We start from the raw sequence: 22637 nt of genomic DNA, 5'->3' as shown, positions 1-22637 counted from the left end.
AACCAGTGCATATTTTAGTTCAGTTAATAGCCTAGTACAGGTATGGTCGAACCAACCTGGCCCTTTTTTAACCTGAACACGTTTGGGCCTGGTGAACCTGGCATCTATTAGTTTATTAAGATTTTTAAAAGAGGATAAAACCTGCATGTGATCATGGTCATTGTCAAGGATAAAAATAATATCTGACATACAGTCCTTGACAATGGAACTGATAAGATCATTGGCTTTGTCCCCTATCCATCTCAATCTGAGCCCATTAGGTCTGTGGGGTTCTATATTATTAACTGTAATGCCTGTTTTGGCAAGATTACCAACCCAAAGGGTTGTTTCCAGGATGATACAATTATGATCACTGATCAGGGTTTCTACGATCTTTGGAGCAGCACAATTAGGAATGATATTGGAAGAAACAACAACATGATCAATGACAGATCTAGAGTGCCCATTATTGAAAGTAGGGATAATTTCACCTTCTTTGCCATTGACAAAGCCAAAAATCTCCAGATCATAACATCCCATAAATGTATTTAGGACCTCACCATAACTATTATGACCAAAATGCAAGTCGTCATATCCAGCGTTATTAGTATAGCCACGGACTTTTTGGGAAGAAAATTCACACAGAGAGACATTAAAATCACCGACCCATATAAAATCAAAACAGACATTTGTTTCTAAAATTAACTTTTCAATAGTGCTAGCCAGATCAGATATTACTATAACCTTTGAATTGTCAAAAATGTTATTATAGTAATTTAGCAGCAAAATATTTCGTCCTTGGTCTTCGATTAACCAAAGTATCTTCACATATGCTCCAACAGTTATGTACCTCTTAACCAGTATCGAGCGATTAATAGACAGAAGTATCAATAGGCCACCTTTAGCTCTCCCTGGGCCAGTCCCCTGGGCCGGGAGATTACATGAAACAAACCCATCATAATTTACATCATCCCGACACCAGGTCTCTTGGAGGAACAATATATCATAAGCATTAAGCATATCCCGCCACCCTAAGGCATTACCATTTGATTTCAGCCCAGCGATATTCCAGCTAGCAATTGTAATCCCTTTGCCGCCTAGCCCAGTACTAGCAGATATATCAATTCTCCTGCCAGCATTTTCCATCCTCTGGTTCCCACTAGGCGAAACCCTGCGGTCATTGGGCCAATCCTGGTCTACCACCATGGTCTGTTCAGATACCAAAGGGTTATCAGTGACCTTGGCCATTGGCTCATCTATAACCTCGCAGGTCAGGGAACCTGTGTGGGAGATCACCTCGTCATCCAGAGGGTAATCTATGGCCATGGTCATTACTACATCTGGGGTCACACAAAGGGGAGGTTCAGTAGCCTGTTGGAGTCAATCATTGGCTTCCAAGCTGCTTAGTGCGTGGAATTGGTTTTGCAGCAGGACATCCAGACTGGGCCTATATACAAATGGCGATCTCCTATATCCAATATTCCTATTATCATTGGGAGTAGTTTTACTAAGGTGGCTATAGAAGAAACCTAGTGGGCGGGCATAAACATTATTGTCGTTAAATGGTAGGGATGCTGCTCTCAATAGAACAGTAGCGGCATGTTGCGGGTGTTTAAAATTGATGATCACACAATCGCCCTTACTACTCTTTGAGGAATTGCCAATCCAGTTGACCCTCCTGGTTGTTAGAACCTGGTCGGAGTATTCAACTGGAAACCCACATTGCCTATGTAACCAAGAGACTGTTTTGTTTTTTAAAGAATCATGTGTCTCTTGTTGAGGCTGGCTCGTATTGGTTTCAATGGGCGGTACATTAGTTAAGATAACTACGTAGGGAGCACAATCAGAGGGTAGGTTAATAAAGCGCTTCCTTCTTACTTCTACTTCTGTCCAGCCTTCTTTATTCTCTGCCACAGTAATAATCTTATTTACCTCTCCAGTTCTGGCAGTGCTAACTTGGGTTGGTGTCATATTATCTATAAGCCTCCCTTCTGCTATACTTTTTGCCTCAGTACTCACATTAGTAGCCCTCTCTATAATCTTAGGTTTTCCAGTCAGGGCTAAATGTGAGTCCAAGAGGCCTCCTAATCTCACTACTTCAGCAGAAAGTGTATCTATTTTATCCTCTAAAGGTTTAATAATACTTTCTAATTTGGCATTGATGGTATTAACCAAAAAATCTATTTGCGAGGTATTTAATGTAGCTACACCTTCCTTTACTGTATCAAATCTTCCCTTGCTATACTTTCGGGGGGGATTCCGGCTTTTTTCTTATTCCTGTTTCCCCCACGTTTAATAGGAGCTTTCCAGCAAGCTCTAACTATTCTGCGTGGTGGGGAGGCACGCACTGAGGTAGGGGAGTCGGGGGGGGTCGTCTAACACGACCTGGTTAGGATCCACTGAGGTAGAAACCTCATCATCAATAGCAACAGCATTTTCTACATCGTAACTACCATTTAAGGCGGAATCTCTCAAGGGAGTGGACACCATCGGTGGACTACTACGTCCTAGTGACATTCGCCAATCATTTTTAATTTTCTTAACAACTTTAACTAGGTAATTATCCAGTGTAGCAGGTACTGGGGGGATTTTCAATGGCTTTTGTTTAGACATCCTAGAATATCGACCTGGAAATATTTCACAATATATTAAGAACCGACAGCTAACATGAATTTAATGCAATTATATCATCCTAATGTGGTATATTGCAAGCTTGAATAAACAGAATAACAGTTTAAAAAGTCTACAAGTGTCTCACGGGTTATGTGAAGCCAGCACTGGAAGTCCTGTACCAGGGTTTATGGCCCAGCCCAGCCTCGTACAGCCCCGGACTGCTTAGCCCGGCGCGTCCCGCATCCCAGAGGTGCTCACTGTTCTTATGGCGCCTCTGGGCGTGTGGGCAGCGTCACGGCCAGCGACCTCCCTGGGGCCGCTGGGTGATGTAGTCCGCTGGCGGGGACTACAGCTGTTTCCCTCCCGGCGTTTGCAAAATGCCCGGCAAGGTGATGGGGTCTAAATCGCTAGTGCTGTTTCCCTCACGGCGTCGACAAGACTCCGGTAACACGACCCCCAAGAGCGCTCGGCGCTCACTATTCTTATGGCGCCTCCGGACGCCTGGGCAGCGTCACGGCCAGCGACCTCCCTGGGGCCGCTGGGTGATGTAGTCCGCTGGCGGGGACTACAGCCGTTTCCCTCACGGCGTTTGCAAAATGCCCGGCAAGGTGATGGGGTCTAAAGCGCTAGTGCCGTTTCCCTCACGGCGTTGACAAGACTCCGGTAACACGGCCCAAACAGTTAAAAAGAACTTAAGTGACATTGTAAAATTGTAGCTATTTGCAATTCAATTGCTGTTTGGTTGTGTTTTATTCTTGCCCCTGTCTCTAGTAATAGCACACATGTATACCACAGCTGCAAGACTTGTTATTTAAAATCATCATTAGTAAAACTGGCACATCATTGAATGTTTTTTCAATGTATGCCTTTTAAGTGTTTTAGTGTTTTATTGCAAGCATATGGTATCCATACTAAGGTGACAGCATTGTATATTTCTTGCATCTTTTGTGGCCATTGCTTGCAAGATAAAAAAAATAAATAACCATTGCATCAGCTTGCCAATGTCAAATCTCTTGTCCTTGCAAAAGCATTTCAGTTTTGATAGAGATTTTTCATCTAAGGCCCTCATTACTGATTTCTCGAAATGGTGATTTAGACCAAAACATAAGATTTTCCCTCAATCAAGATTAACGTCTTGGCTGACCCCAATGAGAAATTTAAGAGAGATGTTGTAATCTGAGGAGGAGCTGGAGAATGTGACCAAGGGCCTCAATACAATGCTGGCGGTCGGACCACAGACATCCCATCAAATGGAGGTCCGAATGCCGACAGCCATTCGGTCCGACTACTTTCGTTTGGATGTTGGTGGTTGGAACGACATCAGCTGAATGCCTGATCCTGGATCCCGACGGTGTGGTGGTCGAAAGAGTGTCAGGGAATGGCGGCAGTGCAAAGGCAAGCACCGTCGTCAGGATTATAATATCCCTTTCCTACAGCTTTTTCATGGTGGGAACCCTGCCATGGAAATTGTATCGTAAAGGGATTTTCAGGGCCCCAAACAGGGCCCTTGGTTGTCGTGGACCACTGAAAAGTGGCCCTGGGGGCACATGTAGTGCTGCCACTCAAGTCCGTGCACTATATCCCATGAATGACATGGTGCTTGGCACATGATGCATGGATGTGCAGGAAGTTCTGTACGAAGTTGGCTTGTACTGCGGCCCTTTACCCAGGCTGCAGCATGCCTCCAATGAGTTTGCAACCACCAGCCCGGCAGTCACATTGTTATACAGACTGCTCACATGCTTATCGGTGGTCTCCTGACCTCCTCAATATCAGCCAGCGGTCCGACCAACCGGCATCAAAATCCGGCCCCAAATTGGGAGCAATAGAGATACCATAGTACTATACTCTCTGCATTTCCCATAGACACATTTAAATAACATATAACTGTGGAAAAATGTCTACAATTCGGACATAAACCTGTTGGAATTATTTTTGAAGTCCTCCATCCACTACAATATAAAAATGAAAGTGCATGTTACCTTTGAAGCAAGCATTTTAGTAGCTTGTGCTAACACTAGCCCTAAAGCAGCTTGCATATCACTCTGTGTGATCCCTATTTTCTTAAAACAATAATACTGTGTACTGCAAAGTGTTTAAACATATTTCTGATTCCAGTTCTTCAAAGGGCGTAAGAGCTGGTACAGGGGGCCAGAACACCACCCACTCACCTATCTGTTGCATAATCATTGATCAAATGCAAAGTGATGCAAATGATAATTTAACAACACTGCTACAACTCAGGTGACAGTGTTCTGCTTTATCATACCTACCATATCAAAAATCCATCGTTAATGGGAGCCCTTACACTTAGACTGGGTAGAGCCATCACAGACTGGGGTAGGTTGCCGTGTGTTCCCTTCTGGGTGGCACAAATACAACCTAGCTGATAGATAATAAAATGACTACATGGAATCGATTATTGAGAATGTTATTTGGAACTTAGCCAGTTATGAATCTGAGACTGGCTCCTGGACTGATGGATCAACGGAGTGTTAATGTTGAGGCAGCAGTGCAAGAGGTAGAACATGAGGTTCTGAGATGCAGACAGATGGAAGGAGGTAAAAGGTGCACTTCTAGACAATTCTTTCAAGGTCTCCCCCCAAAAAGTTTTTTAGATTCCATTCCTCCCGATGAGAGGGATAACCATTATGTCAATTCAAAGGATTTTTAAGAACCGAGTCTTGCAGGATGCTGGCTTGATGATAATCACTGTGGTCAGGGCCATACAGCTATCCAAGAGTTAGAAGGCACACATCTGGGGGCTAGAAACCGCTTGAATAGTATGAATTGGTGATCAGAGAGAAACTGTAGAAGGGCATGGTGTGGAATGAGGGGTATTCATGTCTTCCCAAACCCCAGCCATACAGCACAACAGCAACCTGAGAATCTTCTACTGATCAAGAATGAACTACATGCAGGTAGATTTGATGCATCACTTTGTTTCCAGCCAAAATGTGAGTCTGAATAGGAAGGTGCACATTTTTTCTGCCGGGTGAAGTCTAGAAGTTTGTAGAAATTGAAAAAGTTCAGAGAACCAAACGTTATGCAAAAGAAACTACATGGTGAACCACTTCCGTTTAAGGGCGAAAGTACCGAGTGACAATCAGCTCCACTTGATGTCTTTCCCTTTAAAGAGTCAGTCTAGGAGGAAGTTGATTTATGTTCATGGTGTTTTCACATTGGTAGCATTTTAATGTTGGTAAATTTACAGCAGGGCTAATTTAATTTTCTGAGGTTGCACAGAGACTTTTTAGATTGGGATGTGCACAAAATAGAAAAGCATGACTTCTCTTTAAAAAAATATATGTTTGCCAATGTGCACTTATATATTGAAGTATTGTTTTGTGTATTTCTGTTGATTGGACAACACCTCTTTGATTACTTTAATAAAGAATATTTAAAGTAAAGTTTACCTCACTTTAATTCACTCTTTCAACATGCTGCCTTTTTTTTCACCTTCCAGTGTTAAAATTTGCATCTTAGAAGTTTCCCTCTTGAGAAAAGGCACTAAACATAGACAAAAGTCCTGAGCTTTGCAAACTCTACTTTTTTTTTAGTTTGTCAAGTTCTGCAAACTGAATTTAAACAACTGAACACAATATCAATAAAACGGTCACTTAATGGCATACTGCTCTGCAGTATTGGCAGAAATGCAATGAATATGCAGTATACTCAGACAGGTATTTTATATGAAATTCAGGAACATACAGTAGTTTCCTTAGTGTCAACTCCCTGGAATTTACTTTGGAACCACATACAGACAAATGATGGTTGGCTAGGAACCATATACTCAGTTATGCAGGGACGGCTCCTCAGCTGAAGCAGAAGAGCATTGTCCCACTGCTAACAGAGCAGAACAAAATAAAATGGAAATGATAATAACCTTGTTACTATCATTTTATTTTTCTTTGCTTCTGGACTGGTTTAGTGTGAGGCTGGGGTCACAAGGGGAGGAGTGGTCTGGACACTCCAAGTGCGCATAACTGCTTGGTTGGCCTCTTGGGCAGTCACGTGTGGTTTGCATCTTCCCCACCAGGCTGCAATGCACAGCCTGGAAAGGAACGTGCACAGGCTCCCTGTCCCCTTCTGAGCACCAAACCGTGGCGCTAAGACCAATCACAATGCTGCATTGCAGTTTTTGATTGGCTATAGGGGGCCTGGGTACTTCCTGGTTGAGACCTTGCAAAGAAGAGAGGCAATGTGACAAAGAGACGGTGGCCATTTAAAAGGTCAGTGGTTTTTTTCAGACCCCCGCCACCCCCGTTCCCTGCCAGCCGCCACTGCAGTTATTGGATGTATCGACTGATTTCCTTCCCACCTCATGCTGTCAATGAAAGAATAAGGAGATTGACCTACAACTTCCAATCAAGCACAAAACATTGAAATGTAACAAGCCTTGGGTGGAGAGTGACACCTTTGGGGAATTACCCTGATGCAAATGTTGCAATTGATATGTGTTTATTTCAGAAATTAGGGACTTTTGAAAGGTGAGCAGGATCTTTCTGGTGCAGTTGAACAGCATTTTAGGTTATTGATTTAAAAATGATGGGCATTGATATAATACAGTAAGGGATTATGGATTTCTAGGCTTTGAGACAGAGTTAGCGAAAAATGCAAGTGTCATGTTTCACATTAGGAGTTCAGCCCATGCACATTCTAAGGGCCGGACACCACAATAGAACTGCTTACTTACTAAAAAATGCTAGTTACAAACCTGCTGGTATATACATAGCCACCTCTATCACTGTTAGCTTCTCCATGGGGAGATACCAAAGAGACGTTTGGGAACACTGGGAATATCTACAATAAAATGGCAGGGATATGGAGAGGATTAAGGGGTTGTTTAGGTAGGGGTAATGAGGAGTGTAGGAAGCGACAAGTAACTACAAATACCCACTGACAAAAGAGCAAGGTCATTGTTATTCACAAACTACACTTCTAAAGTCATTACAGCCCAACAGGCTACAAAACAGTCATAAATGTACTGCAGACCAATTTTGGAGTAAGTCTAGCACCACAAACGGCCACTCCCAGACACTGCAACACCTTTCCATTGTTAACAGTGGAAGCAGGGACTAAACATATCAATCAAAAGAAAAAAGTCGAAATAAAGAATTCATTTATTGTGACTTTTTTTACAAATACATATAAATGTAATTTCAGGCAAAAAAATATATATAAAAAAGTATTATTTTTATTCTTCAATATTTTAATACCTTTTTAGTTTAAAAATAAGTGTAACTTTAATTGTTTTATTAATAATTTATTTAATTTATCCTATCCATTTGTTTTGTAATTCTTAATATATAGTTGATAAATATAAATATTTTAGTTTTGGGTGAGACAATTTTTAATATATCTTAAAAATTATTTTCTTTTAACTAACATATTAAAATTAATTAAAGTTGAAATTCAAATTAAGGGAGTCCTGTAAAATTTGTCTTGTTAAATAAAATAAATATATAAAATTAATTTACATTATTATTTAACATAAAAATATTGTAAACATGTTTTAAACTTTTTTTAAAAATCATATAATTTACCATAGGGAGAGCTCCATCATGGTGGCAGAGATCTCCAACACAGTGGTGGAGATCTCTGCCTACATGTGGAAAGTTACTAGTAGTTACTTTACACTTATAAGGTGAACTCCACCCCCTGGTTTTAGGAGATGAGGACATTTAAGTCTACACTTTTTTTAATTTACACTTCGAAATTTAAAAATGAGTACATTAACTATAAAGTGTAAGAGTAAATTGACACATGTACATCTACACATGTGCCAATTTACTATTTTGACTAGTCCCCTAAATATTTATGTACAGTTGTCTTTTGTGGCACTGAAAGAAAGTAAGTCTTACACAATTCTGATGAGGAAATATTGAAATTGGCAAGGTGTAAGAGAGCCCACATGAATCTTAATTTCAGTATTAATGCAGTAACTGACTTAGCAAGTCATCCCTTTCAATACTTAGCAGCTATTAACCAACCTTTAGACAGATTTCTCACAAGGGGTCCCTGAGTTCTCTACTGAAACATAAACATAATATTCAAATTGTATGTAGCAGACTAAAAAATAGTGAAGAGCAAACACTTTTGAAGAAGGAACAAAATATAAATTAACTGTAAATATCAAATTTACACTTGCATTTGGGACAGTATTGCTTTCAAAGTTTAGCGTTAGCTAGGATTTCTATGTTTATTGTCCTAGGTTTTAATTTAACAAATCAGTGCACTCTGGGAATTGTAGACGTTGATTCATTTGATCTAATACAATTAACAAATGATACCAATTATTAGCTAAATTGGTGTATGAGCAAAAAAATATGCTATAATATTGAAACAGTGAGTATCATCTCCTCGCCACTTAGATTTATGATACTGAGGGTAGTATAACTCTGGAGGTAGTGCAAATAAGGTCCACAGCAAGTTGGACCATGAGGATCTATTGCAAAATAATGAATTCCCAAGGTAATCAGTTGTTGCAGGTCTGATTCTCCTGGTGTTTCCCTACTTTGCCCTAGTCTTTTACCCAGCACTCTAAATCTCAGGATGAAAGTGAACAGATAAATCTTAGTGTTCCATCCGATCTCTTAATTCTTAATTGAGGCAAAAACTATTGTCTCCAGACCGACCAGAATTATGTGCCCTCTTGTAATGAGAGAATATCTGGGACAAGTGTAAGTCCCATAGAGGAAGGTTCTGAATGATAGTGCAGTGTAAGTATGCATCTGCAAAGGAAGGGGGGGACAGAATGGGCATGCCAAGTGTGTCAATTATTTATATATCACTATTCACTGAAAAGCCTGCAAGGATTGGATGGACATTGACACCTCAGTCTACCATCACAAAGCTTATGTGTTTTATTTAACCCCTTGCATGCTGGTGACGGCTCCCGTCCGTTATGGCACACAGTGCTTGTGTGCTGATGACGGCCGGGAGCCGTCACGACCACGCCCGCGATCGGAATGTCCAGCACAGGAGCGGAATTCTGACCCCAGACAAGGGGTTAAAAGAGCAACCACATGCCACCAGGTTTTGCTCCTCAGATATAACAACATCTGAACGTAGGCTAAATATTAAATAAACATGAAACTTAAATCTCCCCAGCATCAATTAGGCATCCATCTAACTGTTGTGTTATTCTATCTATCTATCTATCTATCTATCTATCTATCTATCTATCTATCTATCTATCTATCTATCTATCTATCTATCTATCTATCTATCTGTCTGTCTGTCTGTCTGTCTATCTATCTATCTATCTATCTATCTATCTGTCTATCTGTCTATCTGTCTATCTATCTATCTATCCATCTATTATCTATCTATCTATCTATCTATCTATCTATCTATCTATCTATCTATCTACCTATCTATCTATCTATCTATCTATCTATCTATCTATCTATCTATCTATCTATTTATCTATCTATCTATCTGTTTATCCATCCATCTATCTGTCTGTCTGTCTGTTTGCCTATCTACCTGTTTGTCTGTGTATCTACCTGTCTGCCTATCTATCTATCTATCTATCTATCTATCTATCTATCTATCTATCTATCTATCTATCTATCTATCTATCACTGTACAAATTGCTGAGTGGAGCTCACCTGCCCTGGGTTGGTGTTCCATTGGCGTTGTGGTGGTTGTTCCCACACAACTTATGGTAAGTATAAAACCCAGGCAACCCACACAAACTGTCAAAGTTAGAGAACAGGACAATAATGAATAGTAATAAAAAAGCACTGAAATAGTATAGAGAATACAATTTAATAAATTTGATAACATAGTGTCATGAATCAGTTCATTGACATGATGATGAATTAAAAGACCATAAAAATATCCTTTTCAATAGATATGTCATTGGTACATATAATTTGTATTAATGATGATCCCACTGATACAAGAGAAAGATGTTTTTCGTCTACGGGTTTCGACACGTTGTATGTGTCTTCCTCAGGACATTACCATCATGCTTCAACATATGTATCTTCGAATGTAGACGCCACAAACTGGGGTAGTGAAGCTGGATGAATGCTACCGGCACGACCTTGGTGTCTGAAGTGCCGCCATTGGATAATCAAGCACTCCAAGGACAAGGGTAAAATAACAGCAGAGTACCAAGTGAGGTCGATTACGGTAATAACATCATGGCCTGCTGATTCTCAATGGAATCCGCTTGTCTGTTCGAGAAATGTTTGTGCTTCAGATTTCAGCTTTGTGGATCAGAGCCGGATGATATCTAGCGGGATGTTCTAATCATGGAGAGCGTCTATGGCCGCTACGGAAGACTCATTATAATTTGCAGAGCGAGCAGATATCGATGGGGTATATAGAGCACCGGAGCCTGTGGTTGTTCAAATGCTACGATAGGAAAAAAGGGGTCCGAACACCTGATACTCTGTACGGAACGGACCGGCTGTTCAACAATATATAAATGTAGCTGTAACTCGTAATGGTTCGGGCGCGGTTATGGAGGTTAAAAAGTCGATTATCTGTGTAAGGATACACGTTGTCGGCTGAAGTGGCATCTCGTATTTCGTCGGGATGAATCATCTATCTGTCTGTCTGTCTGTCTGCCTATCTACCTGTCTGTCTGTGTATCTACCTGTCTGCCTGTCTGCCTGTCTGCCTATCTATCTATCTATCTATCTATCTATCTATCTATCTATCTATCTATCTATCTATCTATCTATCTATCTATCTATCTATCTGTCTTCTATCTATCTATCTATCTATCCATCCATCCATCCACCCATTCCCAACCCATCCACCCACCCATCTATCTATCTATCTATCTATCTTTCTATCTATCTATCTATCTATCTATCTATCTATCTATCTATCTATCTATCTATCTATCTATCTATCTATCTATCTATCTATCTATCTATCTATCTATCTATCTATCTGTCTGTCTGTCTATCTGTCTGTCTGTCTGTCTGTCTGTCTGTCTGTCTGTCTGTCTGTCTGTCTGTCTGTCTATCTATCTATCTATCTATCACTGTACAAATTGCTGTGTTGAGCTCACCTGCCCTGGGTTGGTGTTTCATTGGCGTTGTGGTGGTTGTTCCGACACAACTTTCATGGATTTTGACTCATTTCCAGATTTACAAGAACTTGTAAACCTGGGAATGGGCCAAAAGCTTGCACTTTCAAAAGGGAAGCATAACAAGGTGAAATTACTTCATTTCTCCTTGTCACTTTCTCAGTCTATGTGTTCTGCATTCTACAGCATTCACTGATAGAGAAATATGCCTCCTGTGATTATTTTTGTGCAGGAAGGTGTTGATTCCTGAATAAAATGTAATCCTACCTACAACACAGGCATCCTTGCACGGTGGTTCAAGGGTGCCTGCATTGGTGCTAGGACACATAAAGTGCTCCAGTGCAGAGGAAAAGGCAAGAATGTGCCATATTCCCATAAATAGGCGTATTCCTGCCTTTCTTAATGGCACAGCACAGTAAGATGGGTTGCTGCGCAATGCCATATTTTCATAAATATGCCCTTTCCTGAATACAAACCATGAATTGTGAATGTAGATTTCTATTGTCTACCTAATATATCACTTTGAACGATTTCTGCTTGAAGTTCCGATGAAGATGAGCAAGAGAACATAATTCTATGAGGTATTGTTTGAAAAATGTTTCCTATTAAGTTTTGCATGCCCGAATCATAGTTGCTGAGGAAGCAAGTGGAAGATATTTCTTACCCTAAGGAATGTTTTAGTGTTAAGAACTTTATTATTTGTGTAGCAAAATAACCATGATCATGCCATGCTGAATCTGAGAAAATATATTTAAAAGCCCCTGGTTTCGAGGGTTCATGGGCGACTTCCCATTATTCTCCTAAGATTCTGTCTAATTATTTTGAGATTTTTTTACCTCTTCTAGAATGCTGTCAATACTCTTTATGACTTTGACAATTATAATCTCTTTCGTTTTGTTTTCTTGAATAGAAATTTTGTTAGCCTTTGTGACTCTGTATTATTCTGTAACTGGGCCTTTGTAGCAGACTTACGCATTCATTGTATCGGTCCTATGAATAATTGCAAAATAAATCAATTTTCCCCTACAATAATTGAGAACTGAGGGCCTGGTTACGATATTGGCAGATGGGATACTCCATCATAAACATGACGGATATCCCATCCGCCGTATTTCAATTCGATGATATCCTATGGAACTTGTAATATTGAGGACGGGATGTCCGTCGTGTTTGTGATGGAGATTCCCATCAGTCAAGATCGTAATCAGGCCCTAAGTCATTTAGAGATAAAGTGTTTTTTTAACTCTAATTCTGGTAAATCTGCTAAACTCATGATCCATGGATGGGAAGTGTAGTCCCTTACCGCTAGATCAACACGAGAACCAGAGCTGTTTTTACTGAGGGTTTTGGGGTACACAAAATATTGGGGTTCAGTTATTTATTGGAGTTCACATTAATGTGTCTGTAGTGGTGTTGCTTCTTCGGCATATGTGCATGTATGTATGGTCTATGTCAATGTGTGCACAAATATTGTCTGCCTCTTTGAGAATGCATCACACAAACAACAAACCTTTTGGGTTTGTCAAGGCTTATTTACCAAAAGTGATCTCTTATCTTCCAGATGCAAAAAAATGATTGTAGGACGCCTGTTAGGCTATATTATGAAACACCTACTAAAGTTTTCTCTGGGTTTGTATTATCACTGTGGTTTTTTTTTTGCCCTAGTTTCAAAACAGAAAGAGGATTCAGCAAAACATTCAACTGAACCATATACTTTGGGCCTAACACTTTCTCATTTGTATTATTTATTGACAGCAATGGTCAAATGAATAGTATAAGCGAGACTTTTTAGCATTTTACATGATGACATTTACTAAATAAATTTAAATGCATTTTTTAACATTACAATTTAAATATGAATACTGAAATCTTATTTACACTGCTTTATGAATGGCTGTAACACCATGACATTACCTTCTGTATTATTCATCTCGATTTCCAGGAGCTTTAAACCCACACATGCACATAGTAATCGTTCCATTCCATCAGCACTGCAATGCAAATGCTCAGCAATGGTGGCAGAAGTCAGTGGGACACCAAAGTCCTGCAGCAGGTCAAACACTCCAAGTTCACATGCAGCAAACATTGCCTGAGAAAAAAAATAACATTCAATAGTATCTTTAAATTACAGAAGCGTTTTAAATCAGTTTAATGCATTTACCATTGATTGAAAACTTCACTTGCTTTCCGTATGTATGTTGCATAATAATTCGAAGGAACTTATTGAATTATTTATTGTGTGTATCTCTTTTGGAAATTCACTTTCAGGAGATAGGAATAATGGCTCCTTCCTTTAATGATTTTGGGGCTGATTATCAGTTTGGCAGTCCATCTGACTGTCAAACTCAACACTGGCAGTCTGACTGCTGCATTACGAGTGCAGTTGTCCGACCACCACAGAACCGCAGCAACTGCCGTGGAACCATGATCCCTCTGCAGTCGCATGGCGGTCTGGCCCGGCAATTTGCTGGTGGTGCCACTGCAGCACATCCAAGCATATTATGAGTTTCCTTACAGCAACAGTTTTCGTGGCGGTGAGCCTGCCATTAAAACTGTGGTGCTGAGGAAACAAAGGTGGGCCTACAGTGCCAATGGATCAGCAAATTGAAATGTATCATTTGTTGTGACTCTGTCCAGATGTACTATGAGTCCGATGCTTTTACTTCAGCATTTTTCTTTATTTCTTCCCCTTCATTGAGTTACTTGACTTGAATATCATTTTACTATGTTGTCGTATATCTTCTTATGTCGCCAATCTTCACATTTTCTTTTAGAACAATTTTAACTAGGTAGCAAACAAGGTACTGGTTAATTTGCCTACCTTGAAGAACCTACCTAAATTATGAAAGCACTACTAAAAAAACTATGAACCCATTGGGCTTCATTTGATAAACAGGATGCATTAACATTAGGTTATAAAATTATCATGAGAAACTGGGCGAATTGTAATGTGCATGATGAGTGCATACACACCTTGTGCCTACATCATTCTTGGCATGCAGGTTCCTCATAAGATAAACACAATCCATTTCCCTATTGCCTCAGCGTTGTCCCTACTATTTTACAGCCCTCTGGAAAGTCTCTTTTTCAGCAATCTTATGCACTAAGGAAACTGGAAAATATAGATATAATAATTAACAATAATGTGTACAAAGTGTAATACATGAATTATCTTGCTCCTCATCCTCCTTCTACTCCAGAGACGCTTAACAGATGAACATGTGGAAAAACGTATTCACAACAAACTCATCAACTAGTTCATAAGCATATGAGAAAAACTAACTTTTCCATCATTTTTGTGCAAGTTCATTCAAATATAAATCACATCTTATGTTGTTCATTACATCTTATATATGAAAAACCAAGTGCAAACACATAAAACAACAGTTTCCCACCAATGGAGAGACAAGGCAGAGGTCCACACTATTACAGCTGTTATTCTTGCTGGCTTTACAACACCTGGCAGTTGTAATCGATAGCATTGTATTATCACACGGATGATGTCATCAGTGATGTCATCAGTGATGTCATTTGAGATGTCATCAGTGATGTCATCAGTGATGTCACTGACCATGTCATGAATGATGTAATATGTGACATCATCAGCAGTGGATTGCGGGCCCGCAAGTTATAGTGAGTCCAACTAAATATAACGTGGGAATTTTAATGGTTTTGTATGAGTAAAATGTTCAGCTAACTATAACTGGTGTGAAACCTATGGTTTTTTCGGTGAATTTCAAAGGTTTTTTAAATGCTAATTCCTACCTATAACGAGTTTGAAACCTATGGTTTTTTCAGTAAATTTCAAAGGTTTTTTAAATGCTAATTCCTAACTATAACGATTGTGAAACCTGTTTTTTTAGTGAATTTCAGAGGTTTTTTAAAAGCTAATTCCTAACTATAACGTTTGTGAAACCTATGGTTTTTTCAGTGAATTTCATAGTTTTTTTAAAAGCTAATTCCTTTGTATATCGACTTTTTAACCTATGATTTTTTTTTATTAGCTGTTTTTTATAACTATTAATTATATATTTTTAAAAAAAATAATAATTTGTTCAATGTATATATTTTTTTTAATCATTTTTTCCTGGTGCGCTCAGAGTGCATTCACCGGTAAGCTTACCCGTATCATTTTGTCTTGGAGCGCTCAGGGTGCGCGCACCGGTAAGCTCTCCCGAGAGCGCAGCGAGAGCGCTATTTGTGCGTTCGTAAAAAAAATATATATGAAAAGTAAATAATAATGCAAGACATTCAGTACTATACTTATAAAAGCAGTATTTTTGATTTACGAAATGAAAATGATTTTGCATTTCCGTAAAGGTACCAAAACGTCACTCAGGCGTGCCGCGTAAACGCCCCCGGAAGCGCCTACGTTCGCGCCGCGGAAGCACCCCGGAAGCGCTCTGGTGCGCGCAGCGTAAGCGTGTCAAGTCATGTGACCTTAAAATAACTCTTTTCATTGGTTGCTAACAGTTTTTTTTTACAACTAATGAAAACCCCACCCTTTTCGTTCACTTCTTCTTTCACTTTGGTGAGAGCAAGACCTCTTTTTTTCTGTGCTAAGAATTTGTGGAGAGAATGGCTGCCAGAGCATCCAGCAGCAGTGAGGAGTCAGATGGTTTCATCGATGAAGAGCCTCCTCAGCCGAAGGTGAAAGAACATTTTATCTGGAATTTTTTTTCTATACCTCAGGGGCATAAAAAAGTAAATGCACCAAAAGTTGAATGCAAAATCTGCAAAATTGTACTTTCCCGTGGAGACCCCCGAAAGAAGTACAGTTTTGGCAATTCAACTATGATTCGTCATGTCCAGAGAAGGCATCCCCAGAACTATGCCCGGGAGAGTGTCAGGGCTCTGGCACGAGAGGCTCCAAGAGATGGTGCCTCTACTTCAACTGGAGGAGCAACTGCATCGGTGAGGGGGCGACCAGAGCAGCTGATCCCAAATATTCAGCCTGTTTTTAATGAGGCCTCCATCAAATGCAAACATTGTGATGCTCTACTTTGTTACAGGTAACAAAGTAGTATGATCATTGCTCGAGCATTAGAGAACCACCGCTGCCGTCCCCAGCCCTAATTTTGATATTTTTTTTTTGCTCCTGTTGAGCAGTTTGCTATTCCCTGTTTTTGTTTTTGTTGAAAAAAAAGAAAAAAGAAGAAAAAATAAAGTTCCTTTCTAAACTACCTCCAATTCTCAAAAAAGAGCTGTATTCTTAAAAAAATTAAAAAGAGTAACTGAAGTGGAGTGCAGTGAGAGAGGAGAGGAAAATGAGTGAGAAAGCAAAGAAAGGGACGAGAGGGGAAGGGAAGTGAAGTAGGGGGACTGAAAGAAGGTGAGTGTGGGGAAGGTGAGTGAGGAGAAGGAGAGTGAACATGGGGAATGAGGATAAGTGAAGAAAATGTAGTAAAGGAGCGGGGGTGTGGAAGGGTAAGAAAAGAGCAGTGATGTTTAGGAAAGAGTGGAGATACAGACTGGATAAAGACAAGTGAGTGTGAGACAAGGTGAGTAAGGGAGTGAAGAGACAGAGAAAGTGAAAGAAAAAGTGAGAGTAGAAGACTGAGGGCCTTATTTATGAGGCCATGCGTCACTTTTACGCCGCCGGTGCGTCACTTTTTGTGACGCACCAGTGGTGTAAAAAATGCACCTTGTTGAGTCATATTTACAAAGTGACGCATCTAGGTAGATGCGCCACTTTGTAAACCCCTGCGCCACATTATACCTGCGCCAGGTGTAATGTATGCAAAGGGGGCGTATTCACGCAAGGAAGGGTCGAAGAAGTGATGCAGTGAAATCTATGAGATTTCACTGCGTCACTTTTAGGAGGCTGTTGCGTCAAAATCTTGCGCTTGCCTCACAGCAGGCATAAGACTGACGCAGGTCCTTTCACATGGGGCTGGCCCCATGTGAAAGGATGCATTGCTGGAGTTGCGTCACTTTTGTGACACACTCCAGCAATGCATCACTTTCCTCTAAACACTCTACTTTATTTTGTTACTCTATTTTTTACACTGTTTTTCCCTGTGGTGCGCTCATGGTGCGCATACCGGAGAGCGTACCTGGGAACGCACCCAGCACTTACCCCCGCGAAAAATTAAAAAAAAAAGTTTTTTTGCCCTTCAGGGTCCTTCTAGGCCCCCTCACAAAACCTAGGGGGTCAGGGGGTGTCTTTTCTGCCCCCTTTTAATAATTTCCCCCTTTCTTTTTCACCTCTTGTGTCTCGATTCTACCGAGACACAAGATGGCGGACTCTCCGGACTGTTTAGAATGTTCACAGACACCCGACAGCCAATCAGCTTTCCGTTCGCGCACTCCCGTACGCGTACCGGTGAGCGCTCGGAGCGCGCCTATAGATATAGATGTGTTTTTTGAAGTTAATTTAAAAAAAAAAACACTGGAGCAAATTTCACCAAACATAGCAAAGGCACATCTGCGTACCAGTCCCTACAATTTTGCCAAGTTTGGCGTAATTCCATTCAGCGGTTCGGGCTGTAGACTTGTCAGACCGTCCTATGGAAATTAACATGGGGAAAACACGTTTTGGGACCCCCCTTTTTTCTCAGCCCCCACTTCACGAATCTCCACGAGCGGAGCGGAGCTGGCCAAAAATCTGGAAAATTACACGCAAATTCCTCAACCGGCGCCAGAGTTATTCCCAATAGAATGTTGCGGATTTCCTATGGTAGCTAATCCTAACTATAACTACCTACTGGCGACCGCCAGTAGGTAATATATATATATATATATATTCACTAAAAAAACCATAGGTTTCAAACACGTTATAGTTAGGAATTAGCATTTAAAAAACCTTAGAAATTAACTAAAAAACAACCATAGGTTTAATACATGTTATAGTTAGATGAACATTTCACTCCTACAAAACCATTGAAATTCCCCCGTTATAGTTAGTTCAACTAACTATAACTCGCGCGCCCGCAATGCACTGCTGATGATGTCACATATTACATCACTCATGACATGGTCAGTGACATCACTCATGACATCTCTGATGACATCTCAAATGACATCCTGGTTTGGAGTGTTGACAGACAGTTGACAGCCAATCAGCATGCAGCTCGTGCTCGGAAAGGTACACGTATGTAAGCGTACCCTACGCGGACCTGTACGCGGACAGTACGCGTACGGTAAGCACCTATAGATATATCTATGATTTCAGCAGGAACTACTGAACGGATTTACACCATTTAACAGAAAGGGTGATCTGCGAACCAAACTCTACCTCTCTGCCAAATTTGGTGTAATTCCGTTCAGCCGTTCGGGCTGGAGCCCTGGCTAAAGGTCCTATGGAAAATAGTATGGGGAAAACACGTTTTGGGACCCCCCTTTTTTCTCAGCCCCCGCTTCACGAATCACCCCCAAACTTTCAGGGAAGGAGCGGAGTAGGCTATTTTCTTGGAGAAATTCGCAAAGACTCGTCAACCGGCGCCAAAGTTATTCCAAATAAAATGTTGCGGATTCCTGTGGAAACTAGGTCCTAACTATAACTACCTACTGGCGACTGCCAGTAGTGTAGTGTAGTTCCTATATTCCCAATAGGCTCTGCGCATTGGAATAATATAAACAGCAGTGTAGACGTAGGACTGAGGTCAACTAGGTCTCTACTGACTATATTAGACTTAATTAGTTTTGCCAGCTAGCTCAGAGGTCACTAGAGACTTTCTCGAATAAACAAGGAGAGTTTAACTTCCCTGGATAGACAAGAAGGGATTACCTTCTGACAACCATAAAACATGACAACTTTGCTCCCTCAGAATAAGAGTGTATCTCTAGAGTCGTGTGAAAACAATAGACAGCTATTTTACTCAGTCAATCGTGCGTACTTCGTTTCACCAGAGTGCAGAGAATAGAGAGACGGGCGTTTTCAATAAAAGGTGTTATTTATTGAGCAGTCTTCTTTCTCATGCAAGAGAAGTGAATTGCCACAATTGCAATACTTATCATAAAGTAAAGTGCGTACAGTAAAAGGAGTATTATGAAATAATACTGTAAAAGCATTGATATGGTTACTTAGCCATATGATACTTTAAAATGGCTAAAATATATACATACATAAATACATTGACTAACGTACTCAACTGGTGCTTCTAAATACGCCTACCCCGGTGTACCTGACCTAAGCCTAATACGTGGGAAGGAGTAAGTAAGTAGCAGTTTAAGTTAAGTTGGTTTTGCCAAGAATCTGAATCAAGAATTCTCTTTAAGGGTTTAGTCAGCTCCGTACCTGGGTAATAGAAAGCAGGAGGTCTGGTATCACTTTCTCAGGACTTGATATCCCAGCAACCCGCAAGGGCGGCTGAAAACACCGGAGCTGGATTTTCTCGGCTGGAGAAAAAGACAGCGTCTTTCTCAGTGCGTCAAAAGGGAGGGGCGGCATCCGTGGGCCCTCGCATCAGCTGGGCTCTCGGGCAAGTAGATAGCCGCTCTGCTCCAAACCACCGTGTGTTTGCTTAAAGCAACGTTGGTATATTTATACCTGAAAGGTGCCGGGTTTGACGTAAGGTTGGACATAAGACGTCAATAAAGATGTCACTAAGAACTGGCCGTTCTTTCAGTGCTCGCAGGAGTTCTAGGACAAATCAAAACAGAAGCATGGGGATTTCCCAGGTTGCTGGAGGTTTGTTTTGTTTAAAGAACTCGTTGTACTCTCTAGGAGTCTGGGGAAGTAGCCTTACTTAATTTGGACTGCATGGGCTACGACTAAATATGGATATGATTCTTATGCCTTTATAAGGATATTATTTATTATAACCACATAAGGGCATAAATCAGGAATATCGAATTGGGGTCCTAGATAGAAATACAACACCCACTCCACGATTTAATGTCCCTCATTACTAAAACTAAGCAATAGTAAACATATAATGGTGCATGTGTTTTCCAACCCACCCCAAAATAAATAATTTGCATTTGAAATGGTATATGGTAAATACACGAAAATGAGTATTGGTACTGTACGCTTTTCAAGCAGTGGTATCATTCAGTTAAAAATGCATATATATATGAGCTGAATGAATGGCGAAAATGACACATGAAATGGTTCTGAATACAGAAGAGAACGTCGAGACCATTCCATCACATATTAATACAAATGCTGTACATGTGCTAGAGGCTGAGGTAAAATATTGTCTCTAGAGTTCCTAAAATAGAAGCTCTGTTCTCTAAGAATAGTTCTACCTTAAATAGAGTACTCTGTGCCAGAAAACGGTAAATATTTTGGAAGTGGGAAAAAAATAATTTCGCTTTCAGGGGAAAAAATAGTTCCAAATGTTTTCAGTAGCTTTTGTTTATCAAAGCTGAAGGCCGAATTCAGAGTTCAGGGAACGCTGTGTGCTCGTTGCTTAAAAAGTTATTCTTTCTGTTCAGGGGAGAACATCATTTCAGACAGACTCGCAAAAAATTGGTCTGCGACATCAGGTGAAAGTTCGACCAAGTTTGAAAATGCTGTAACAGTGCATGTGTGAGAATGATTGCTATCATCGATGTCATGATCAGCAATGCTCACAGAAGGTTGTACCTGTGGGATGCTGCTCTCATCTCATACTCCACTGCGACATACTCGTAGTGGTGAAGTCTCAATGAATGCCGTCATCCAAATAGGTAGCCGATGGGGACCACACGATGCATGAGCCGTTACAGGACCTAGCAAGGTATCTGTATCCATTGGTACTGCTGATGGTAGTTTAAGACAGATGTCCAACACGCATTCTTCTCCGCATAGCATACATCGAAGCACAGGTAAGATGCAATTTTGCCAGATTGGTCTGAATGAAAGAAACCAGGTCATATTCAGATCTCTTAGCCGGGCTAATCCGAGGACTTTAGTTATGCGGTCCCGGTAGCGTATTGCTAGGATCGTTTCTTCCATCGTTGCTGGAGTCTTGTCTGCGGCTTGGCTTGCCATATCGGAGCAGAAGAATCAAAAATAAAATTCCTGCTACGAGTTCCAATAGTAGAGGTAGGCCGCCAAAGACAGAATGGACAAAATTGGGAAATATGCCCAGAACTGTTTCAAACGGTGTTAACAGTCCCGAAAAAATTGTCTTAAATAAATGTGCGATGCCACTGGTATCTGGCATGTTTAGGATTTGGCTCAACATTTCTACAAAATGCACGGAGCAATTTGTTGATAATAAGGAATGTATCTCTGCCGTTGTCCTTGCAACTTGCAGATCATACGTTTCTTTAGACGAGGTCAAAGGCCCAGTTGTCTGTAAAAGAATGGATTTCATTCTGCTTAAAGTATCAATTCGAATAGAAGAGATATTCAAATAAGGCCATATCGCCGCCTCCATGTCTGGAGCGCTGTTTGGATACAATACTTGCATACAGCAAGTGACCATGGAACTAACGCTGACGAGATAGGCTTTTCCTGGCACCATGCCACAACAGCTGTGGTCATTTATTAGAACATAGCTGCCATTGGAGAGCTGTCTGAAAAATGGCTCTATCTGTTTTGCAGGAATGCCGTGCAGGTGACATGAAAGGTTATTCGAAGACCCTTCGCAGGCTCCATGCAAGTTAATACCTTGACACAGAAGTGTACCGCTTAGTGATTTTTTACAATTGTTACCACTAAGAAATATCTCCTTTTTATTTTCATTATAACATTTGTGTGTATAAGGTAATTTCCATGTTGACTTGATGTAGCCTTTACCCAACCTTTCATACTGGCCCGCTGGTATATATTCTTGGCAATATTTCAACTGGAAAGTTGTTATCGCAATTGTGATCATTCCGTGTATTATCTATTCAATGACAGGTCTTTCTGACATTGTCAATGGTAATCTCTCAAGTTTTTCAATGCTCAGAATCATATAGTCTGCTCCTTTTTGTGCCAAACTGATTTGTTTATCAGTAAGGTTAAAGATAGAGAATAATGACGTTGTGTTGAATAAACGCCATGGCACATAGCCTGAACGCAGGTTTTGCAACGTCCAGCCAAGCTGTATAATAGAACGTAATTGGGACTGAC

General features: G+C 40.6%; 1 protein-coding gene across 1 annotated transcript in view; it reads right to left on the bottom strand.

Annotated features, from left to right (window-relative positions):
* LOC144772894 (acetylserotonin O-methyltransferase-like) overlaps nt 1-22637 on the bottom strand; it is a 755766-nt gene that overhangs the window by 567507 nt on the left and 165622 nt on the right. Inside the window, exon 2 of the mRNA XM_078657566.1 lies at nt 13562-13736. Coding sequence (XP_078513692.1) covers nt 13562-13736 — 175 coding nt within the window. The remainder of the gene's footprint in view (nt 1-13561; nt 13737-22637) is intronic.

The sequence above is a fragment of the Lissotriton helveticus genome, chromosome 8 (genome assembly GCF_964261635.1).
Source record: "Lissotriton helveticus chromosome 8, aLisHel1.1, whole genome shotgun sequence".
NCBI lineage: Eukaryota > Metazoa > Chordata > Amphibia > Caudata > Salamandridae > Lissotriton > Lissotriton helveticus.
Note: the sequence above shows the minus strand (reverse complement) of the source record. Positions and strands in the feature narration are given on the sequence as shown.